The sequence below is a fragment of the Ambystoma mexicanum genome, chromosome 1q (genome assembly GCF_040938575.1).
Source record: "Ambystoma mexicanum isolate Mex_15411 chromosome 1q, UKY_AmexF1_1, whole genome shotgun sequence".
NCBI classification, from domain to species: Eukaryota; Metazoa; Chordata; class Amphibia; order Caudata; family Ambystomatidae; genus Ambystoma; species Ambystoma mexicanum.
This window is the reverse complement of record NC_090922.1, coordinates 102,598,670-102,624,133: the sequence shown is the minus strand read 5'-3', so window position 1 is coordinate 102,624,133 and position 25,464 is coordinate 102,598,670. Positions and strand designations below refer to the sequence as shown.

Here is a 25,464-nt window from a genome sequence, read left to right as displayed (position 1 = left end):
TTTGCATACACAATTACTTTATCATTTTGTACATGTTTCTCCTGTCACTTCAGTTACATCGTTATTAAGTATTTGCATATCGTTTCCATATGTCCTCATATCTCATTCATGATATCACTCTGCCCTCATCAGATGTCCAATGGTGCGTGTGCACATCCTTCCACTCTCAGTATGAGGATACATTCGATATGGTTGTCTGAGTATATATCGTCTCTCGTACACTCAATGCGGTATAGGGACAACACAGGGGGTAGAACACACAGCTCTTCTCCTGCAGGTCCAGTATGACGGCGGTCAGTGGGTAAACGCATCTACCTGCTCCTCTACAGAGCACAGCAGGGTGAGCGGAGGAAAAAGGAAAGCCCACAAGAAGGCCCGAACAGTAGTCGAGGCGAGAGAAAATAGAGGTTATAAGAAGTTTAGTGGTGTGAAAGGAAAGAAAACAGATCCAATGGATACGGTGCAGATGGAAACGACAGATACGAGCTGAGGAAGGGATATGAGAAGAAAAGGAAAGTGTAGAGTCAAAGAGTACACCGAGGTAACGATCAGCGGTTGAAAAGAGGTGCAAATAAGGAGGTAAGTAGAGTCCGGAAGGGAGGCGCTAAGTGGGGAGAAGGGGGACAGTGCAAAGTAAAGGATGGGTTAAGGTATTAAAAGGGAGGCGTCCAGGATCATACAGCAAAGAGGCAATCGGAGATCACAGGGGGCTAGTTTAATTTATAAACAGGGAAATTCAGTTCTAGGAGTGAATCGTAATTCATATTTTTATAAGTAACTTTATACAACTTTAAATGAACACAGAGCCATATTATTTGGCAGGGCTTTCCAGACGGATTGCCTGTGACAGCAGTGAGGGAGTTGCCCAGGAGTTGCCCAGTGATGGGGTCACTCTTCTCAATGCAATGAGGATTCCTACTTTTTTTTTACAAATATTTGCTTCTGCGTCTGTCTTGCACACATTAGGACACTAACAGGGAAAGGGCTCAAATGCATCAAATCTACAGTTAAGGATTTTAAAGCGCCATATGCAAGTAATAGGATTTTTCCACCACAAGATTTTGGTTTATTTTTCAGTAAAGCAGTGCCCTTCTTTCTCCTGGCAGAGCACACGGGTGAATTATTTCAGCATCCGCAGCATAGGAATTGGGCCTTAACGTAACAAGACGGAGTAGAGCTTTGGCCAATCGCAGCTCGTCTATAATGGGTGAGAGGGCGTTGTCCCACCGGTCTTGGCCCCCTCTTGCCCATTATGGAGACGCAGACAGCCGAGGAGCCAGGGCAGTGAAACACTGAGCGCTCCCTTAGCTGCTTTTTCCAGCTATGGGAGCGCTCCTGGGCTGGCTCTGGCTGAACTATCAAAGGGCAACATCAGTTTAGTTCCCCAGCCGTGCAAGCTCAATGAGCCATGCACAGCTCGGGGCGTTATGTTTCCCCAGCCTTGCACAGCTCTTTGGAAATGCTGGCTGGTGAACTGCATGTCTGTATGTGCCACTCCTGTGCCTCTGCGCACATACAGACAGCAGGCTTAAGTGGGGCGTCTTGTTACCCATTCTCAGGCCCCTGCACGCATATCCTAGAATCAGGATGCTTCCCGATTCCTGTTCATGCTACCAGGGGCTGGAGTGGAAACTTCAGGACCGACGGCAGAAGGTAAGTTTATGTTTATGTATTTAGTATTTAAATACGTGTATGGATGCATGCATGCTTGTGTTGTTATGAGTGAGTGCATGATGATGGGTGCTCATGTGAATGAGAGAGTGGTTGCAGTGTGAGTGTTTATACTGCTCCGTGGAGCGATTTTGGCGAGTGGGGGTTGGGGCGTAAGGGGGCGGGGCTGTTCAAAAAAGGCATTTCCCACCGGCCAAAATCATCTTTCCTTCTGAGGCCTTGTGGGGCCCAGGGAACAGGCATGGTATAATGTTACTGGACATCTAGGATAGATGTCCAGCAAAAAATTCCATGCCCGCCCCCCAGGACTCCCAGTGCCTGGCATACCGAATGAGAGTGAGAGAGTGTATATATAGTCGGGGACCCATGAGACAGGCATGTCCATTTTTTTCTAGGCATCTATGATAGATGTCCAGTAAAAAATGTCATGCCTTGCCCCTGTGCCCACGAGCGCTTTGCAACCACACAATCAAATTAGGCACTGGGGCCTAGAGGGCAGGCAAGGCATTGTGTATGTCCAGTAACAATGCCAGCCCAGTCTGCTGGGATTCCGAGCGCCTCACATGCTATGTTATGCCTGACCCCTCAGACCCCAGGTGCTTTGCATATACACATTGATTATCTCTGGATGCAAGGCGCTGGAAGGCATGACATTTATTAATGGGCATCTATGATAGCTGCGGAGTAAAAAATGCCATGCTTAGGCCCCCAATCATCTTGCACACACACAATTGATGAGTGCCTGAGAAGCGCTTGGGGCCCCAAGGGGAATGCTGGGCAGTTTTTACTGTGCATTTATGCCCAGTAAAAATGCCATGGCTGTACCCTGGGACCTAAGCTTCCCAAACGCATCTGCCCCCTTGGCTCCCCAGTGCCTCACACTCACACAAACAGATTCATAATTAGTGTGATTATGTCCAAGTGCAAGGCGCTGATGGACCATGGGACAGGCATGGAATTTTTCTTTACTGCCCATGGTTGATAAAGCAAGCATGATAATTTATGTATCTAGACAGGTATTTTAATGCAGCCAGTCTAGCCATTTCTTATTGTGGCGTGTCATTTTATATTGGGCATCTTTGATAAAGCAAGCATGATCAGTGGTATTATTCTTTCTGTGGCATTCCATTTTGTATTGGGAATTTTTGATAAAGCAAGCAGAAGTGTTATTATGAAGCAAGACTGCATTTTCTTGCAACCAGTCTACCCATTTATTATTGTGATGTGACATGTTATATTGGTCATCTTTGATGAAGCAAGCATGATATTTCTTATGAAGCTTGACTGACATTTTAATGCAGCCAGTTTGGACATGTTTTCATACTGGGGCAAGCATTTTTAATGGTAAAGCTAACTGGACTATGTTCTTACGTGGGGATACCGCCATATATTGGCAGAACAAACATGGACATGTATTCTTACAGCATCGTTACTGGCATTATGGGCAAAGCAAACAGGAGTATGTTCTTGTACGTGAATACTAGGGTATAACAGAGCAGTCAGCAAGGAAATGTATGGGCACAGCCATTGTGAAAATGTTTTATTCTGGCACATATTGTGGGCAAAGGCATCATGAGAATGTGTTGGAGAAATGCTCCTGTGCACTGTTGGTGACTTGCCTATATTACCCTACAAAACCAATTGCAAACTATTTGGCTTGTTACGCAATTTTGTCTTAATAGTGTGCTCTAAAATGCACCATTTTAACCCATTATCTTAAAAGAATTCTCAGGGTAAGCACCCCCCAGAACCCACTTTGATTGGATCAGGCTCCCCCGCTACACTCAGTCACTATGGCATACCTGGGAGAAATATTTACACCCCTTCAGTTAAAATAATTCACCACCCGCCACCGAGTGTGACTTGCAGGAGCGCTGCTAGAACTCTGCTCCAGGGAACTCCCAAATCTGTTCCCAAGCAGAGTCACACGCACAAGCAGCCAGTGCTTCTGAAGAATTGGCATGCAAGACTGAATGCAGAAATAGCTAAAGAAGCTGACCAAATTGGCATATATATCTTGCAATTTACACCAAAAAATTGGTATGGTGGGGTATTGTGACTAATGAAGTTCAACTTCCATTACTCGCTCAAAAGGGTTTCTTTTCTTTCTGAATAACTATTAGATACGTTTCAAATTTAACATTTTGGGCATTCTTATGTTCTCAAAATGCTCTTTGCTTTTATGCAAATTGCCAGGCTTCGGTTCCATAAAGAGATACTGTGTTGCGTGACCTGGCATGTGGCCACGCCCCTCTGATATATCATCTCAAAGCCTCATCCCAACCGCACTGGCAGTGGTGCAGCCTTGATCTTCCCTGAGTGGGTCCCTTCGTCCCTCATACCCACGCCACCCTACTCCTCCTTTGAAAGCCTGGTCTGCAAGCTTGGCATCTCCCACTTCCTCTGATCATTGCTACGATCTACCGGACTCCGGGCCCTCTCTCCTCTTTTCTTTCAGAATGGGCTGATTTCTCCTCCTCTCTCTTGACCACCTCCAATCTCCCCCTTTTGGTTGATTTCAACATCCACTTAGACTATTCAATCATGGCCACCACTCTTTCTGGGACCTCTGAGCCTCTCTCTTCCTCTCTATTCTCCCCTGCGGCCCTACCCACTCGGCAGAACACACTCTCGATGCCTTCATCCATTCTGATATCTTGCTCTGTACCCCAATCTACAACCAGCTATCCTGGTTTGACCACACTCTCCTTTCCTCTCACCTGGGACGTCTCGGCCCTCTGACGCCCCCACACCTCACTCCGACAGCCCCGTTTGTGGACATCCGTCCAATGAAGCAAGTGTCAGTTGCTGGTTTCGCATCCAGCTTCAACCCCTCCTCCAACGTCTGACTCAACTATTGACTCTGCTCTCAACATTCTAGCTCTCGCTATCAATCACACTCTCGATATTCTTGCCCCCGTCATGGGGATCCACCGGAAACCTGCTTCCAAGCATAACACTTGGTATGACTCTGATCTAGCAGCCCTGAAATGCAAATGCAGAGCCGCTGAACGGAAGTGGCAGTCCTCAAGCTCATCCTCTGATAAACTGGCCCGTTGCCTTCTCCAAAGGCAATTTTGTCTCTCCATTTGCTCCAAGAAGGCGGCTCACATCCAGGCCCATGTCTCTGGAGCTTCTAACACGGCTGAACTCTTAAAATCTGCAAGAAACTAGCCAATCCATCTGCAGTCTCTACCTCGCCTCGTTCTTCCCAGGCCCTCTGCACTACACTGGCCACCCACTTCACTGCTAAAACTCAGGACATCTCGAGTTCTCCCTCTTCCTCCACTACCCTCCCCCATTCCCCTGCCACCCTTGACGCCTCCTCCCTCATTCACTCTTTCCTCCTATAACACCAGGCGAGGTCACTAGAGATGTCTGTTCTATGAAGGTCTCTACCAAACAGGTTTCCCCCTGCTCTTCCAGAACTATTAATGACAACATTGACACCCTTTCCCCTGCACCTGCGGACTTCTGCAATCACTCTCTTGCCACTGGGTATTTCCCCTTTTCCCTAAAGCACTCTCTTGTGCGCCCTCTCCTGAAAAAGCCTTCTGCCAACCCCTCATGTCTGGCTAACTACCGCCCCATCTCTCTCACTTCCTTCCTTGGGAAACTTCTGGAGAAGTTGGTCTTCCCCCACCTGACCCAGCATACTGAGCTTGTTGGTTGCCTGCACAACCCTCAATCTGGATTTCGAGCATCCAGAAGCATGGAAACGCCTCTTCTGAACACCCTTGATGAATTGCTTGCATCTCTTGACTCAACTCACCTGCTGTTCTCATTCTACTCTATCTCTCCTCTGCTTTTGACACGGTTAACCACTCCATATCATAACAGCTCCATTATACCCTTGGTATCTCGGAGCGGGCACTGGACTGGCTCACCTCCTTCCTCACTGACCATCCCTCCCAAGTTATCCTGGGTTCTTTCTCCTCACACACCTCTATCTCCACCTATGGCATTCCCCAGGGATCTATCCTTTCGCTCTTAACATCTATCTCACTCCTCTTGCTCACCGTATCTCCACTTTTTCACCACACTTCCAGTGTTATTCAGATGACATCCATTTCTTTTTTAGACTAGCCTCTGCATCTCTTCTGACCTCCTCGGTCATCCCCGATTGCCTGTCCGCTACCCAGTCTTGGTGTACCGCCAATGACCTCTGTCTCAGCTCAATTCCAGAAAGACTGAAACTCTTCCCATCAGGACTCCTGTTCCCTCTTTTCTCCCTTCACTCTGGCCACCATCGAGGGAATCTCCCCCTCTCCTTCCTCCAAAACCAGAAACCTGGGAGTTCCCTTTGACTCCTCTCCCTCTCCTTCATTCCTCACATCTTGCCCCTTGCCAAGAAGGCCCACTTCCAACTCTACCTCCTCAGGGGCATCCTCCCTTTCCTCACTTTCCCCCAGAAACTCAATGTCTCCAGAGCTCTGGCACTCTCCAGGCTGGACAACTAACATCCTCTTCCTTAATCTACCTTCATCTTCTATCCACCCCCTTCAGCTAATCCAGAATAGGGCTACAAGACTTATCCTTGCCCTTAAACCCAAGGACTGTATCTCTCCAGCACTAAAATCTTTCCAGTGGCTCCCGGGTGATGCAAGGATCAAATTTAAATCTCTCTGCATCATACATAAGGCTGTCTGGGGCCCGGGACAATGCTATCTGCAACTTGCTGTCACCAAATAATCTTCCAGATCCCTCCGATCCCCCGGCTCCAACTCTCTGCTCGTCAAGCGCTTCGCTAAGCAGACAGCGGGAGGCTGTTCCCTTTTCTCAGCTGGCTTCCTTCTCTGGAACAACCTCCCCCTTTCTCTCTGTCTTGAGTCTGACCTCATCAAGTTCCGCAAACACCTCAAGACTCTCCCCTTCTCCTCCTCCTTCCCTCTCTCCATCTCTAAAGTAGTGGGCGGGAGAATGTGATATTGGTTCACTTAACTTTTATTATACCATTCACTCTTGGCACTTCATAAAACAACATAAAGCGGTTATCATTCTTGGAGTTTCTCCGCCAACCTTCATTGTTCACACGGTGCCCTGTTATCTCTGCAGATTCTTCACCTGCACCGCATATCCCTCTAAAATGTCCAAAATAAAGGGTTGAGGCGGCTGCGGGCTTTCGCGCCTTAAAGCCAGCTGCGATAAACTCTCACACTAACGAAAAAGAAACACTCCGGTGCCAGTCCTAGTGTTTAGGATTGCCTTCCCTCAGTCCGCCGTCCTTCCTCGCCAGGATGTGGTCTGGGTGCTCTCATGGGATAGGGAGTTGTCCGGTGTCCATTCCGCTGCTGACTAATAAGCCCACCGCTATGCCTCACTGGTCTCACTCCATTCAGGCGCTGCCTCATTAACCACGCTCAGTTCCTGCAAGAAGAGACAGCTTCAAAGGATTTTTGCCTGGCTTTTAACCCCTGCTCCGCTCCTCCCCTCCAATTAACCCCAGCCCGTCCCAGCAACGGTTCTCCCTCACCTGCAATTGGTTTTCCCTCCCCTTCTCTTGCATTCTGTCCCGAGCTACAACATGCCTCAGTTTTCCCCTGTGCGGGCTTGATAGCATATGGACCCACGGCTTCCAGCCTATGCTGTTTTCGTTTATTTCTGATCTTTTTCCCGCCTCTGTGATGCTGTGTCTCGTGTGGGGTTCTGGGACATGTAGTCCGCCTGTGGTTTGGTTCTGCCCTTAATAATGTCTCTGCATGGCTGTCTATCGGCGGTTTATGCTCTTTACCCCTTTCAAATGCCAACAGCTGTGTCTCTGGCTGGACCGCCGGGTTAACCCCCTCCTGCCTGGCCACTTCCTCGTTCCTCATGGGATTTCGAGCAGCCGCCACAGCTTCACTCTCACACCATCCCATGCTAAACCTGAAAATAGCTGCGATTGGGGGCCTGAGCCATTGTATCCTCCTGGGTCCTGGCCTTCTGTCTGATCGCCCGCAGCATCCGCCCTCCCCCTTCACTTGCCTTTGGCACCACTTGGCCTGTGCTCCGGCACATGCCTGCACTCATTGTATGGCAGGCACTTACCTGTTGCATTTGCAACCGCCTCTTGCACTTACCTGTCGCCTTGCATAGGGACTCTTACGCAGATGGACTTTCCCGGTACGCAAATGGCCTTTCACTGGGGGTCCGGAGCTCCTCCGTGCTCTGTGCCCCTGCCACATCCATTATTTTGAGTTAGCAGAGCAGGTACTTGATGGCTGCATGGAGATATTTGTCACAGCAGTGGCAATGTGGCTTTTGGACACTCACCCAAGATGTACTCCAAAACAGTCGCACGTGCATTTAGCGAAAGGCAGTCTTTATATTTGGAAGGTTTGTACTGCGCCAACGTGGCAAGTAGAGCAATGTAAAGTGTTCGTGTAACATGCAATTTCTGCCATTATGGCAGCCTCTTGGCAAGCACCTGACACAAGGCAAGCGTGCACAGCTGCAGAAGCCGCGAGACTCCATAGAAGCCTCCCGAAGACACTGGCATTGGCAGGCAGCAAACACAGGGCCTCTCTGGGATAAGGCTGTAGGCAGTTCCTTGAACCATGGTCTCTCCAACGAGTACATGAATGCCTTCCCAATACGAATAAACTGCAAATGCAGTGCAGAAAACCCTATGCAAAAGAGGACTGCAAGCCACTGAATGCAGGGCGAAGACTCGAAATGCAGTGCACGGGAATAGCCCTATTCTGATCGAGCTCGGCAGTATCTGGGTGCCCGTCTTGCGCCGCGGACAGGACCCCATGCAGCGTGGCAGGCACACCATGTTGGCGTCCAAGAAGGGGGCGTCTGGATGTTTACTAGGTAACTGGATCTGTAGGCTCAGACACCGGCCGAGACGCTAGCACTAAAATGGCAGCGTTGGACCTCACCAGGGACCAGTGTTCGCGACAGGTGGGGGGACACTGGAGCAGGGCATGCCATGGATATGTGCACGGATACACACAATGGAGAAAGCACCAATGCACCAGCTTCCTCAGCAAGGTGCAGCCATTGGCTAATCCATGTTCAGGCAGCGGCGCCATGTCGCACAGACAGCAGATGCTGTAAGGGGATATGCCCTGTGACGCCTGCAGCAATATTCTACACACACTTAAAGTGATGCTCTCCAGAAACCTATAAGTTAAGCATTCAAAGCAGCGCGCCGGGCGGTCTACATGAGCTGTAAAATGGTGACGAAAAATATCTCAAAATATCGGTCCTAAAAATGCCACAAAGCAAAGGACACCCATCCACTTATGGGTGGAAATCCAAAATAGCTACTACTTGTGTCCATCTAGATGCAAAGAGCACTTGACCTCCTTAATGCGTCATTCCTCAAACCTCTGAGAAGAACAGACCTAGATGGATATCCTAGGTATCCACCATCTGCATCAAGTCATTTCAAAATGGAACACACATGGATAGGTTAGTATCAGGAAGATGGCTCAGGGGCACGACAACGCTGAGCAGCATGGGTGCGAATCCCGACATGTCAATGAATTAGTAGGAACTACGGATATGGACCATGGGACATTTCCCTACATGCTGTGATGCTGCTTGTTCCAAGTATTTAAGCAGCGTGGACATGCCACCCCTTCTTGGGATGTTATGCTCCATTTGTTTAATGCTGCATATAGCAAGACTATCGATTCTTGGCCCAGAGGGGGCCAACAGGAGGAACTCTGGGCGTCGACTGGGTGGGGCGTTTGGTGGCCGAGGATATTCAGTGAGCACCAAAGCCAGCAGGAGTTCTTTTCAAATAGTGAAGAAAACTTTTTTGGTTTGCTTGCACCTTTCTTTGCGCCAGTACTTCCTGTCTTCACATATTCCCAACGAATAAATGAAAGCATTCAAGTCTGTCTACATGTAGATTTTTTTATTTTTGTGATAATTCTAGCATCTATCCGGGGCTACAAACGACCCGGGGCTATATTTCCCTTAGCCCCCCCCCTAGAAATGCCTCTGGTCTTTCCCCTTTTGTAATGGCTTGGCAGGTGAAGGACGGTGGTCTGGAGGGTTGCCCAGAGCAATGCCTGAGGTTCAGATTAATTTGAAACCTTCCAGACATCAACTCTTGTTTTGCAGCAGAAAAGGACCAACAGGCAGATTTTCCCATCTGCTGCAATTCGGTTTATTTCGAGCTCCTAGTTCTGTTTCTGATGTGCGATTTATTGAGCGTTTGCATATCCCTCTTATCAGTGTGTTTTAATGCACTTATCAATGAAGTGGGGACCAAGACCATGGATTCTTGACCTTCAGGCACCAACAGAACACCGCTCTAGGTGCTGGTTGTGGTGGTGCGTTGGACGGCCATTATTGCCAGAACTACCAGGTATTCAATTTGGCCGTAAACCAAAGCTCATTTCAGTGCATCCAAGTCACGTGGAACTGAACTGCAAATAGTTGGTGCTTCCACTGAGAAAGAGCTACCATTCATAAGGCTTCTGCAAGATCAAGGCCAATGTAAGAGATGGGGCAGAAAAGAACGCCTGTTGCTTGATGGCTGCAGGATCAAGGAAAAGGAGGAAAAGGAGGGAGAAAAACCTACAAGAAACACAGATTACATGAAGTTCGATGGCATGCAGGTTTCCACGAGGAGTCATGGACCTGGACCAGAGAATGCATGATGCGCGCTGCTCAAGATCTTCAAGTGCGCTACATTTTGAACCAGCTCCCATTGTAACTGTTCTAAAGTCAGCATGATTTGTTTAGTTTAGTTTATTTATTTGCAGAGCGCACTAAGCCCTGAGGCATCTGGGCGCCAGACTTACAGGTTACATATTTGCAAACACTTCTCTTACAATGAGTTTACACTTAACTTTAACTTATGTTACAATCTTACAGTAGCTTACGTACAATGAGTTATGTACAATGTCAAAGAGGTTCAGTGGAGTGTTCAGAAGATGATTTAGCTTACATACATTATATATTTACAGATAGTTAGAAATAAGGAAGGTCAGAGAGAATCCTAGTTATAATGTCGGTGTGAAGGAGCTCAGGTAGGGCATGTTAACGGGAGCTGCTGCTTTCTGTCTCGCAGAGCCACAGTTTTACATGCTTCCTGAAGAGGTAGAAAGAGGGTTCAGCTCTGAGTGTTAATGGGAGAGAATTCCCTCTTTTTGCTGCTAGTACTGGGAAACTAATGCCTCCCGCTCTTTGTAGGTTGAACTTGAGGATCTTGAGGCAATGAGTCTGGGCAGATCTGGTAGGACGGGTAGGTAAGTTGTATGTAATGCTCTTTGTCAGATATTTTGGTGCCTGGTTGGTCAGGCACTTTTCTGTGAGCGATAATGTTTTTGAGTTGGATTCTTTGTTTAATGGATAACCAGTTCAGATAGCGTCTGGTTTCCAAGATGTGCTGAGATCTCAGGATATTCATTGCTGAGTGGATGGCATTATTTTGAATGACTTGCATCTTATTTATATTCTGTTGGATTGTACCCAAGGGCTCTGGCTATTGTGATACAACCAGCGGTGGTGATGAATGGTCTACAGGCTGTGATAAGTTTGCAAGTATATGCCGCAGCAGAGACAATTGCATTCGTTTGACGTGTTAATCTAAGAGCCGAGTCTATATAGACGCCTAGGGTTTTTACGTCCTGGAGGTTTTGATTATGTTCCCATCTGTGTTAAATGAGGTGAATAATAAGTTTGTTGAGATTAGCTGGGAATCCTAGGAGAAGCAAATCTGTCTTATCGTTGTTAAGACAGAGTCCATGCTTGGCCATCCAAGCTTGTATAATGAGGTAGATGTCATTAAGCGTTTTGCGGTCCATTGCATAGTCTCCAGTAAACTTACGCCGCTAAGCATAAAAATTAACCAGATGTATATCTGAGCCAAAAATACCCAGGATCATCAATCGACAGTTGCACTCGCCCTCGCCCTCTCCTTCTCCTGGAAAGAAACCAGCATGAATCCAGGAAAGGTAGCAAAACAAATGAAAATACCCACAGTCCTACCTCCCATGTTTTCCAGAAACGGAGAAAGGTTCATAGGGACATTCCAGAGAAAGGGAAAACTCAGTTTTATGTGCAGAGTTCTGAAACATTGGGACCGCTAAACAAAGTTGATCTGTACTGTGTTATCGCTTATTACAACCCTAAAATGTGCAATTTCATGGCCAAACTTGTAGGATTTGGATGTATTCGTTTGTAGGCCAAGCAAGCTAGCACAAACAGAATCTAGTGATCCAGGGGGCAAGCAACGGACCTGCCTAAATAGAGGCGCCACGCGTTAAAATCTCCTTGTAACCATTATCAGCCAGGCCGCTCCATGAAGGACGGCTTTCAATATTATGGCTTGGTAGGCCCGCTGAGACCAGATTATTCAAATCAATACAGGAAATCACAAACGCCTGAACAAAGAGTGCCGGGGTCAGAGGATAGAATGTATTTGATAGCACAAAGGGTATAAGTACAGGATTTGCAGAACAGAGGTATAGAAAAATCAGGGTCCACCATAAAGTTCAGAGAAGCAGCCAACTGTGACAGAGTTAGGGACCTGACCACATCTAGAGGGGATGCAGACCCAGCAAAACATAGGGGTGGGAGGCCTACCAGAGATTTCAACAGAGTCAGTCCTGTCCCAGAGGTGGGCTGTGGGATTTGGGAGGGCCCTAGACCCCGTTCTACTTGTGCCGGTTTTCATGAAATGAATACCGCCTTTTCTTGTTCTTGCCACATGCTTGTACCTCACAATTCTGGCCAGTCTCTTTCTTGTCCAGTAGAAATTCTGCATCCTGCATGCCTAGCGGCAGCAGAAAGAGCAGGCAGAGTGACGACGAGAGAGGCAGTGATGAACTGCAGTATAGCAGATACAACACAGAGCAGCGCAAAAGTAGTAACTTCACACTCACTGAGCATGCAAATTGATCCACAGAGCAAACCGGCAATCACAGCACTCTACGCAATACCCACAGAGACTGTGCCCCTACATGCAACAGGGCCATAGAGTGGCCTCCATGTCATATCAGCATACTAAACGCTCCGGCAAGCCCTAACACGAAATGGGAAATGGACTAGGATGTAGAGGGCTGCCATTTCCAAATTTAGGCGGATTCACTGACTAAAGGGAGGGGCTTTATCCCGCCTTTATGAGTTTGCTTACCTGTAACACCTTCCCTGGGGAAAGGGAAGCCAGCGATTGGCCCAGAGAACCAGGTGAGGGAGAGCGCCAATGGAGGGTAAGAAGGATAAAAAGGGGCACAGGAAATAGGAAGGTGTGGGTCGTTCGGGTGAAATCAAGGGAGGAGAAGGAAGACCAACCAAGTGAAGGAAAGATCATGCAGAGGAGAGTGGTGAAGGAATGCGGAGGGAGTGTGCAAGGTTATTGGGAGAAAGTTGTACTTGTGTGTGAGGGTACATGTAAGAGTGAGACTAGTTGAGTAGGGAGTACATGAGAAGGTGATGGAGTGTGAAAGGGTGAGCTTCTGCGGGAGAAGGTGTGGATGGAGTGTAGAGTAGTGGGTGGTGGGGAGAGGGGAGATTACTAGTGGTGAAAGGAGAAGGTTAGCAGTGAGGGGAGACTAGCAAAGGTGGCAAGAAGGGAAGGCTAGACGTGTTGGTGAGAGGGGAGGCTAGTAGTGGTGGGAGAGGGGAGGCTAGTAGTGTTGGCGAGAGGGGAGGCTAGTAGTGTTGGTGAGAGGGGAGGCTAGTAGTGTTGGTGAGAGGGGAGGCTAGTAGTGGTGGGACAGGGGAGGCTAGTAGTGTTGGCGAGAGGGGAGGCTAGTAGTGGTGGGAGAGGGGAGGCGAGTAGTGGTATAGAGGGGGCGAGTAGAAAGAGCGAGAACATTGGAGTGAGAGATTGGAAGAGTGATAGAAATTGAGAGTGGGAGGAAGGCGGAGAGTAGGACGACGCAAAGTAAGGATAGAAATCAAGACGAGGAGTATAAGGTGGTGAAAGGGAAGGCCCAAGTGGCGCCTGAGTGTCTGTAAGGCACCTATCCTTACAGTGATACATTGCTAGGCATTAGGGAACATAGGTTAGGGACTACATAGATTTTTCCTAGAGCGAGATGGTCAGAAATGGTGTTTACCCATAGCCCATTACCACTAGGCCGGCAGAATTTTAAACAGCAGGGATTACCGAATTTTAGAGACCACCCTGTGGTTGAATAACTCCTGGGCTAGGTAGTGGATTCCCCATACTAGACAAGAGAGAGGTGGAACAGCTCGTACCAAGCACTTTTCCGATTTATCCAATAAACCCTTGAACAGCCTTGAAAGGTCAGTGGGTTCTTGAGGCATTCTCTGGCTCAGACACAAGCAAAGAGCCATGCTGCCCTTGGCTATCCCCTGCACCTGTTCGTGGAGAGGCAGTCTGGAAATGTACACAAGCATCCGCCTACACAGCCTTAGGGACAAGAGTGTGGGTGGCCCCTCCAAAATACAATTCTTCTACCACAATATTCGGATTACCCAATTCATTTGGTACTTTAATCAGCGAACTCAAGTCATTTTACTAATGTCCGATAAGTCAAGTAATGTGGCATTAGGAATACCCAATTTATATAATAGTACAATTCCTAAATTCATGCATTTTTCTAATCTCTAACGTTTAAAATCACTTCACTGTACTAATTAAACATGACTTTTCATGCAAATTTACGGTTTCCTAACTAAAGCAATGACAAGTGCTCACTTCATCCAATCAACATAGCCTAAACACAGGAAAACCCAACCATCCTATCCAAGCCAGGCATAGAATACATTATTCCTTGTATGGACATACAATCCATATAGTCCTCACTGCTATTGTAAGGCCATACTATTCCAATGGCAGGTGAGTGCTTTAGAAACTCTGCATGACATAACAGTGATTCCCAAACTCAAGCAACAACATCAGAATCTGATGCATTTCATATTCTGAATATCCAATGTAAGTAATATTACTATTGTCAAAGTCAAATAATATTACCTCAGTGGAATGGCATGTAATAAACAAGCCTTTACTCACTCGCTAGATTACCCACTTTACTTCATATTTTGTGTACCAAACGGAAGTGATCCACATTGTGAGGGATTCGACCATCCGCACAGGAAGAGTGCGCTCTCCTGGGCTTTTTTTGTTTGTTTAAAAGAATGCATGATGGGGGGGGGAAATCAACCTCCGAAAATATGTGGGGCCATTCCTGCAAATATTTTCCATGCTCACTGCACAGCAGAAAAATAGTAATATACTCTGGGAGGACACAGTTTACCAGCGCTGCCCTCCTGTCAGGCTGAGAGGTCCTGTGTCCGCAGAAGCTGCTGAACCCCCGACGATCCCCCTGAAATATAATTCCCAGAACTAGATTTCAATTCAGCTCTGTAAACTACACCCCAAAGGGAAAGGGGGAAGTGGATAACAAAACAACACCAGGCAGACTGCGTCAAGGCTAACCAGAGCTGAACCTGCAGAGGATATAAGAAAAGCAGATACGATTCCTTTATTTACTTACTTAACCTTAGGAATGGGAAAGACTTTAAATCCTTAACTAATAATTAAGAATCATACCTGGCTCTTCTCTTGAAATTTCTTAGAGAAGCTTGTAAAGAAGCTGAAAATCTCTCTTACTTGAGACTCTTGAAATTCACAGCAACTTCTTACTTTGGGCAAGTCTGGAAAGTTTAGTTCTTTGTCTCTTTTCCAAAATGCACTAGATGTCCAGTTAAATTGTCTTTATTTATTCTTTCCTTTCAAACTTTTCTTTTGTTTTTTCAAACTATTTACAATTCAATTGAGTTTGTGAATTCTTGTAGAAACACGTGTTAAACTCACACGAGGGTTATTTTCATGCAGATGAAGTTCACGTTGAAAAGTTTCCTGCGTTGAAGAACACGCGCACGGTAAGCAAAATCCACGCGCAGAAAACACACACGCGCTGGCTGCCCTACCACGTCAAGTAGAATTCACGCGCAAACGAGTTCACGCACAGAAAAACACACGCGCTAAAATTTCCGTGTTGAAGAACTTCCGCGCCTATTCACACGCGCCTTATAATCCACGCGCTATGAGTTCACTCGCGGTCGAATACACGCGTTTAAAAAGACACGCGCAAGAAACCACACGCGCAATTGAGTTCTAGTGCAGAAGCACACGCGCTTGAAAACACACGCGCTATAAAGTTCTCACGCGGCAATCAGATTATCGCGTCAGGAAGCACGCGCGCTGGAAACACACACGCTTTAAAGTTCTCGCGCGGCGAATGAATCTTACGCTAGGAGCACCCGCGCTGGAAAACACACGCACTCTTGAGTTCACGCGACGAACAGATTCTCGCGCAACGGGGCACACGCGCAGGAAAAACACACGCGCTCTGGAATTCTCACGCGACGAACAGATTCTCGCGCAACGGAGCACACACACTGGCAAACACACGTGCTCTTCAATTCTCACGCGACGAACAGATTCTCGCGCTACGGAGCACACGCGCTGGCAAACACACGCGCAGTTGAATACCCTTGCACGCGCAAAGGTTCAACGATATTTTCAGATAACAAATAGTACGCGTATTTACAAATAGCGCTCAAGCGCACTCAGGGAGTTCAATAGAACAAGTACAAAGATAACTTTTTACGAATTTTCAAGGAAATGTCATTTAGATGAACAGAGCTGCAGTACAAACAAAGTCACTTATCTCCAGAGCGAATTCATAAGGATCTTCAGAGTTTCCTGTCTTCAAAAACGAATTCCTGACAACTGATAGCTTCTCCAGAAACCCCCAAGAAAGTAGCCGCTCAACTGCTAACGCCTGAAGGATAAAATCCACCAGGCCCAAGTCTAAAGCAGGAGCAGCCACTAAACACGTCCTCTCAGCTGGGGTTTAGATGATGAAAGGCAGAGAGTGACAGTTTAGAATGTTCATTGTTGTTCTGCAGTGTCTTCTAACCAATCAGAGCTGTCACTGTGAGACTCCATTTTGCCTTGGGTCAGAACCAGGATTCTGAATCAGCAAGTTAAGGCCAAACCAACTACAATAGAAAACTTCCCACCCACACAAGGCTAATCTAAAAAGGATTAATAAAGAGAAATAATGAGAAGGAAACTTGAATAAGGGAAAATAGCCTGAATAGGGGAAGGAAACCTGACACCTCCCCTGTCATGTGTAGTTGACACCCGACAACTGCAAGTACATCAAAAGCCTTTGTCCGTCGGCAGCCCGATTAGAATTTTAAGGCCCCATAGATTTGAATCTCCATTGTCAAACCTTACTGGTGGCGGCAAATACTCAAGAATGTTAATTAGCAAGCCTCGGGGAAGGCCTGGGTGCAGGAAGTGACGATGGAGACCAGACGCCAACACCTCTTTGTAATGCAATGTGTCAACTTGGTATTAACACCCCTCTTTGGTATGAAAGGGCAGTTAATGTCCTGTATGGAACCACTCCTTTCAGAGTAGGGAAGTATGTGAATTGTAGGAGACTAAAGTCTGCCTTCAACCCCTTACTTCAAAGGAGGCCCATGCTGTGATCAAGCGCTGCATAGAGCTCAGTTAATTAGAGAGACACTTTGATGTACAGCAGACAGGAAGATGGATGGGACAAAGAAGTATATGCTGTCATCCTTCCACTGTCTGTTGCCAAGCGCTCCGATTCTGACCTGTAGCATCACTTTAGATTGTTGGTGGAGACCCAGGATGGGCTCACTTAAGTAAGGCTTGGCCTACACCCATCCCTGGGCCCCATTTGGCTTTAAAAGAGGGCTAAGACCCTCACAGATCAGATCATATGAAGACTTCACAGGGAGTAAGAATGACTCATTTGGACCTGAGCTGAAGATACAGTCTACTTTACATCTTCTGCCAGTGAAGGAAGGCCAGGAGTTCCAAGAGGAAAGCAAGATCCCTACCCTAAACATCTCCCAGGGAAAGAGGGGGATACTGGACTCAGAGGACCCGTCCAACAGCTCCAGAGCCAGTACCGAGCCAACACACAGGAAGTGCCGGAGAGTCTCTGTAGAAAGGACAAGCCCGTTGCCTTCTAACACCCAGTCTGCCTTGAAAGGACATGAGCCCTGAGAAGAGGCTACGAGTGCCACACAAGCATCATCCAGTGTCCATCTTTGTAAGGACAATTGCGAGACAGTCGAGTCCTCGAACCGCATCCGGCTGCACTGCTGACTGTTGTCACACAGCAGTCGCTAGAACCATCCTGGATGCCTCGACCAGCATTCCAGATCTGCAAAGCTGCATAGAGACAACTATTCTTGGCATGAGCCACCGCGCCAGACAGCCTGCAGATGTCCGTTCATCCTTGCTTGCCGAACTGCCTGCCTCCTGGTACTCACAGCTGTCTCCCACCACCAACTCTGTCTCCAGGGCTGCGCAGCACCCTGGAACGCCTTGACGCTGTCGAGCACCAAGAACTTCTTCAGCACCAAGGTCATTGGGGTTCTGCCCCCCTGGTCATTCTCTGAAGGCCCCTAGAGACAGTTACGACCCTTTGCCCCGCTGGTGCTGGAACCAAATAATCTTGAACTATAAAACGGATTACTTTACCAACTACCCCTCCTGTCAGTATCCAGAGTGCATCCCTTTGCTTTGTGTAACTGTCTGTCCTCTGTGTTCCTTTACAGTGCGGGTTGTATTTGTAGTGTTCTAGTTCTAGAACTGTCTGTTATAGTAATAATAAAGTATATATTTTAACACAATCTTGACTGGACAGTCCCTTTTATCATTGGGTAATAATTGTATGTTTGCTGTGTTGCAACTAACCAACGATCCATGACCTTGTGGAGATAAGCCTGCTGTTCTGTTCATGTTACCAAAATTGGACAAGTAGGTCTTATAATTCACTTGTAGTCCAATCTGTTCGGATCCTTCTGGTGTACTAAAGGTGTGGGGTTGATTGATGGTTTAGAAACAGATATTCATTCCTGGACCACTGGTGCCCCGGAAGTTAATTTGTCACACACATTTTGCTCAATAAGTAGGTTCAGTGGCATGCAACCGAATGATAGGCCCAAAGCGAAGCAAAGTGAGGTAACAGTTAGGGTGGTGAACAATACACTGCATTTCACCTCCACACACACACACCATTAAACTGCAACGCCATTACCATTTTCAACAGCTGCTTGTACCTTCAACATTACCACGTAGTCAGCAACCGCATTGTAAAGAATGAAGGTACTTCAAATGTTGAGTCCACATATGTATAAAACCTGTGATTTGGGAAGCAGCTGATCATGGAGAGTGAAAGCAGACTGGACTGAGCGTGCAATGCCGCCACTCGTCACAGCACAGCGGCCTTAGAGCCAGGGTGTCTGTTATGGCGACGGGGAGATCAGGGTAGGTGTTCAAATATTGGTTAATACCTACACTCCTGGCCTATTGTGAGACTTTAAAATGACGAACAAATATAGAGCGAGCCAGAGCTAGAGAGAGAATGCGAATGCAAGAGAGGAAGGACACCAGGACAGAGACAGAAACAGAGCCAGGGAGAGTGTTTGGTGACAGAGGGAAGCGATAACAAAGTGCCTTTCGGCAGACATTGTGTGGGGAGGGGAGGAGTGTGGCAGAGGTGTAAACACGGTAGGGCCTGAGCAGGCTATGCCCACCCAAAATCTGTAAATGGCCACTCATCTGCACTGTGTGGGCATTTAAATATGTTAATGTCATTGCAGTGGGCTCAACTAGATTAGTTGTTGGCCCCATTTGTTAGACAATCCTGGCTACGCCTCTGGGGTGTGGTGCAGCAACGTTTTCAGTGGAAACACCGTCAACTGCTCCCTAGGTGCCTAACAGACAGGCGGGTCCAGAGGTCCGTCATTGATTTCCTCTTATAGCTCCCTCATTTACAAAGTGTCACCCCACTTACAATTATCTCCAGAGATTCACCATCCTGCCGTAGTCTTCAATGGAATCACCCATCCAGCGAACACTTCCTGAACCTCCAAATGACGTCTCATCTCCATCGACTTCAATTTATCTATTTATTGCATTTGGTTACACTCCCAAACCCTTAGGCATCACGGGGTAGGTTACATACTTCTTAGTGAGCTTATGCGGTTACATATATCCTGGGTATCTTGAGCAGTAGCATTCATCATAGGTAACTTAACAAATCTGTTCTTCACTGGCCTTTAAGAGGTTTTCCCTCCACTCTTGGTATCCCCAGTGGGCTTTGTTTGTAAAGTGCTCTGCACTAACACTTAACTGGCTTCTAAGTGCTCCCAGTGTTTACAGATCAGGTAACGTGTTTACAGCCATTTACACTGGAACACCCCATCCACTGGTGAAAGACGGGAAAAAAAAACTGTAGGACCCTGCTGGTCACTCCATTTTGAACTGCTAGTGAGAAACATCAGCCAATCAGACTACACCATGGCTAAGTGACTGAAGAACCTGCTCCCTCGCCACAAAGTCCAGCTGGAGTAGATGGGTGCAAGATGGCATATTGGGGTCAACCAAACAACAAACTGAACAAACGAACATTCCGTCTTCCAGCTACAGGGTAAGAGAAGCGTAGAAAGGTGGAAGCAGACCCTGCTGTCGGTGTCGGGTAGAAGAGACCTGCTCCCTTCCCAGAGGGGGTTGCAATTTGGCCAGTCCGCTGCAAATTTCCATTCAGCTCCACAGGCTTTGGGAGAGGGGATTACAAGACTCTTGATGGCAGCTCTGGGGTTAGCGTCCGTTCCCACCTTCTGCTGCAATTTATGCCCGGTACTGTTTTGTTATTAAATTTGTTGGAGAAGTAGGTTTGCTTTGTGGGTTTACGAGCATACACCCACACAGAGGCATTGCTGAGGAGGTTTGGGGGTGGGGCTGGGGAGGAAATAGCCCTGGGACTTCTGTTTGTAGCCCTGGATAGAAGCTCAGGGGCTACAACCAAAAGGCTAGCTAGCCCCGAGTACCGACAGTCCCCGACATTAGCTTAGCCCCTGATCTTTTCCAGACCTAGCAACACCCCTGCCATTGAAACATCAACGGGATAGAACAGTTAAACTTCTCCCAAATGTGATCCCCCCCCACAGCCCTCCAGGACTGGGTGGCAGACACCCTTGGGGAATGGAAGGGAGGTCCAATCATGGAGGGCTGTGGGAGATCAGATTTGGGAGAAGTTCAACTGCCCCATCGCGTTGGTGCTTCAATGTGGGGAGTATGCTCCTAGACTCGTGGGGCAACCTTTAGGCCTGCGCGGTATAAAAATTTAAATAAGTAAATTAAATAAAATGTTATCTCCAACAGCTTTAATAACAAAGCACTGCCGGTCATAAAGTGCAGCAGCAGGCGGGACTGGATGCCGCGAAGCCCGACCCCAGCGCTGCAAGTGGGAGTGGAGGGAATGTATCCTGACAGAGGTTAAACAGAGGCAGGTGATTAGTTTTATTCAGTCGTGAAAGTGTACTGAAAAAAGTAGTGGAACTATGGTCTCGGCAAGGGAGAGGGTAGGCGGAAGCATAGTGCAACACGTGACAAAATGTGGCGGCTGGGGCATAACCATAGTCTAAGTGACTAGCAACTAAGGCTCCTATTACCACTTTACACTTGCACAGGGACATGAATGGACAAGTCCTCTCTATATAATGATGCGTATGGTTGTTCAAAGTAGAAGAATGGTAAAAAGAAAAGTAGTGGAACACTGCTCCCGACCGTTGCCGCTCACTTCGATCACTGCTTTTATTTATGTTTTACTTGCAAAGTACCAAGTGCCACACATGGCTTCAAAACATGCAAGCACACTGGCCAGGAGGTCAGGCACAGGATCAGAGGAAAGAATTTCGTTTGCCTCATCCTGTATTCGAGCTGAACAGCTTCCAGGAAAATAATGTTAGTAAGAGAGCTCCTCCCGCATTGGACCAAGACACGAGAATGCTCCCGCTGTAAAGGTCTTGACTTTAGAACGTTCGAGAAATTAGCTCAGGTTCAGCCAAGAGGCCTGTGGAGCGGTGTGTGGGGGTTGGGTGAGAGAGTTTGGAGCTTAGCAGATTCAGACCAAGTCATATTTTAGGAACCAGGCTGGTGTGGATATATATATATTTTTTTTTACTAATAATCATTGGTGTCAGGGTAGATTGGTCTTCGATTAATGGTGCATATTAAGTGCCCGTCTGCTGCAAGCTGTACACTCTAAAGGCTTTGCCATTGCCCCGTTTATAGGCCCAGGTAGCAGTGGCCGTCTATGAAAGGGACGCCACCAAGCAATTTCAGGTGAAGGGGTGGAAACAGAAAAGACGACGGCACTCGCGCACGCTTCTGAGGTGAAGAGGAATCGGACATCTTGAATAGATGTGGCTGTGTGGGGGTGGAAGTTCTTGGCTGTAGGGACTCTGCCGTTGAGTGAAAGCTTTGCTTTAGGAGTATTCAGTCTCATCCAGCTGGCTCTCCATCCGGATACTATAGGGCGCTAGGCACGAGGGACCATCAGCACATCTTTGCATAATCTCAAACTGCATCACCCAATGATAATGTGCTATTTATATAGCGCTTTACAAAGAACATATTTACATACAGTAACGCCCCACCGACGTTGGTACTCCTTTATCGACCTTGGCAGGATGAAAGGCACAGTTGGCCTCGCTGCGATTCAAACCTGCGACCAGCAGATCAAACACAGATGGCAGCAGCGAGCAATTAACCTGCTGAGCTATTTTACCAGCTTGCTTCTCTTACATCCCTTCCCATTCGAAGATAAAAGCACAACTACATTAATTGGCACAAATTCATACATAATATACCCAAGAAAAACAGACCGTAAATAAAAATATAATTTAGAGCAATTTGGCCAGAATTTTATTGATTTTATTGTGCATTTGTAAGGCGCATACAAGTGAATGGTGTTTCAAAGTGCCCACAGGGCAGCGGGGAGGGAATATGGGAGTAAAATTAGATATAACACTGTAAGATAGAGGCAGACAGACCTACTAGACATTGTGAGCATTCAGAACGTGCAAGTGCAGAGCGAGAAGGGGTGGGGAGCAGGGGGGGAGTAAGTGCTAGGTGTATCAGGTGGGAAGTGCTAGGGAGTGAGCTTTGGATGGAGTGATATACCACCAACAGATAGGTAAGTGCAAGCCTGCAGTGGTACAGGCCAGTGGGTGCTAAGGCAAAGTGCTGGGAGGGGCAGAGGCTGTAGGCGATTGGGTGTGGGAGGCCAGGACTCAGGAAGACGCAGAAGGACCCTCGTCACCAATGTGAGCAGCTGTGAGGTTTAGCAGGTGAGGGAGGAAGAGAAGGAGGAGGTGAAAAGGAAAGTCTTCAGCTTCCGGAACTTGAGGAGGTCCGGCTCAAGATGAAGAGGAAGTGGGAGGCTGTCGAATAAGCGAGAGCCTGCCGAGAAAAGAGATTGGCTACCAGCTCACTTTTTAGCAAAGTTCTTAACACACAGAGTTGGTGCTGGAGGAACGTAAAGATCTAGAGGGAGAGTATTTAGTGCAAGCAAGTTGCAGATTGCGTGGTCCCCGGCCCCAGACAGCCTTATGGATAATGCAGAGCATTGGTCGAAGTGTACGTAAAGAAGTAGTGGAACTATTCTCCCTGCTGGCCTGCACCCACTCCCCACAAACCCCATCGCCTCACCCCCTACCACACACAATACAAACCCCCAAACACATGCACTTGCTGCTTAAGGGAACATTCAGTGTAGTGCACTGAAAGTGCAAGCTTTGACTTCTTCCTGCACTTTTATTTTAAAACGAAAACATTTCAGAACGGTTTCTTTTTACAATAAAAGTATAGGAACAGTAAAACTTAATTAAAAAAAGTAGAGGAGCATCACTCCTGCTCACTTCGACCACTGATGCAGAGGGATTTGAATTTGATCCTTGCAGCAACCTGGAGCCAGTGGAGAGATTTTAGGGCTGGAGAGATGTGCTACCTGGGCTTGAGGCCAAGGATAAGTCTCGCAGTCCTATCCTGAATTAGCTGGAGGGGCCGTAGAGAAGAAGAGGGTAGATTAAGGAGAAGGCTATTGCAGTAGCCCAGCCTAGAAAACCAGAGCTCTAGAGACATTGAGCTTCTGGTTTGGAGGAAAGTGAGAAAAGGAAGAATTCCTTTGAGGAGGTGGAGTTGAAAGTGGGTCTTCTTGGCAAGGTCCTGAATATATATATATGAGAGAGAGAGAGAGAGAGAGAGAGAGAGAGAGAGAGAGAGAAAAAGAGAGAAAGAGAGAAAGAGAGAGAGAAAGAGAGAAAGAGAAAGAGAGAGAAAGAGAGAGAAAGAGAGAGAAAGAGAGAGAGAGAGAGAGAGAGAGAGAGAGAGAGAGAGAGAGAGAGAGAGAGAGAGAGAGAGAGAGAGATCCACAGTTTCTGGCTTCAGATGAAGGAGAGGGGGGAGAGCTTATGGAGGATGGCCGGAGAAAAAGAGGCAGCAGGAGTCCCGATAGGAAGGATCTCAGTCTTGCTGGCGTTGAGGCAGAGGTCATTGGAAGTACACCACGACTGGATGCAAATAGACAATCAGGAATGCTAGATGAAGTGAGAAGAGGATCAGAGGGAAAGTTTGAAGAAGAGTGGTGTGTCATCTGCAGAACACTGAAAGTTTGGGGAGAAGGTGGAAATAATGTGCGCAAGAGGGGCAAGATAGTTGTTAGAAAGCCACAGAGAAAGGTTGGCGCCCTGAGGACCGCAATTTGCAACAAGATACCCTGCCAAGCCACTGGGGGTGTGCAGAGGTTCTTACTCCCCCTGCTTCGAGACTAAGTCCTCTGCAAAGCTGTCAGCATCATTCATTACATATTTTACTTGAGAAGCCCTGCAGAGGTATTCAACAAATTCTGCATATACATCCCTGGCTGCCATTGTCACAATCCATGAATGTAGTCGTCCCAGAGGCAAAGGGCACACATGCGTCTCCAAAGCAGCCAGTGACCCAACTTAGATAATTCCCTCCCAGAATCCCTCTGTAAAATGGAGAATCATCGTTCAAATCGATAAAGCCCTGAAAATGTTTCTCGAATGCTAAGCTAAACTGGCCAAGGACACTTACTCAGAAATCACTGGTGTCAAGTGGCCGCTCCATTCATGGTTTGCACATTACAAACACCCAATACAATTGAATAAAATTGAAAGCAACAATGCACTAATCAGCAGGAAGTGGAATTCCCATTCCACTACTATGGTTGCTATTCCAAAGTGTTGGCCCCTGCACAACCTCCACTTTTACCAATGCAGAACACTTTCTTGGGTGGGTGTTGTGGCTGTTGTAGTTGCTAGGGATGAAAAAGATGACTGCAATGTGTCCCTGCACTATGCATCTATTGCACTGTGTGCCCTACTGTTGCCATCCCCCTTCCACCAGAAACACGCCCACGAGTGGCTGATAAAGATCTAGGCCAAATGCCCTGAAGAGTGGGATCCAAGCTCCCTTACCTGCTCGAGTGGGTCCATGGATTCAATCGGTCTGCCTTTGGGGGATGCAGATCTTTTCGGTATGAGGCGGTTGCACAGGCCCAAGCTGATGGCGGACACCAGGAAGATGCCAAAGTCTGGAGCCACCAAGCGTACAGTGTTGGGGATATCGGTGAGGTCGAGCCTGTAGAAGGAGAATAAGGAAATGAGGCCTACATGGCAAGAGGCACCAGAAACATAATAGAGGTTGCCGAGAGCCAGCCCGTGGCAAATATCCACACACTACTGCCATTTTCTGATGCAATGTGAGGATTTCGAGACAAAACCCTTAGTGATGGAAAGGGAAATCCATTAGCCTCACAGCCATTAAAGAACAAAAGGCGAATGGGTGGAAAACCACGTCTACGTCACAGATTCTTCATCATCAAATCTAGAATTAGAACTCCAAACAGAGGTCATTGATTCCATACTCCGGCTCATATTGGTGGATAGGGCATATTGGTGGACTGGAGAGGACGTAGGACCATAGGTGTGTCCTCGTTCAATCGAGACAAA

General features: G+C 47.5%; 1 protein-coding gene across 5 annotated transcripts in view; it reads right to left on the bottom strand.

Annotated features, from left to right (window-relative positions):
- The window catches only part of PIEZO1 (piezo type mechanosensitive ion channel component 1 (Er blood group)), a 960,480-nt gene that overhangs the window by 521,686 nt on the left and 413,330 nt on the right, over window positions 1-25,464 (bottom strand). For all 5 annotated transcript variants that reach the window (XM_069635852.1, XM_069635881.1, XM_069635891.1 and 2 more), the window contains exon 6: window positions 24,931-25,093. In XM_069635852.1, the coding sequence (XP_069491953.1) occupies window positions 24,931-25,093 (163 nt within the window). The remainder of the gene's footprint in view (window positions 1-24,930; window positions 25,094-25,464) is intronic.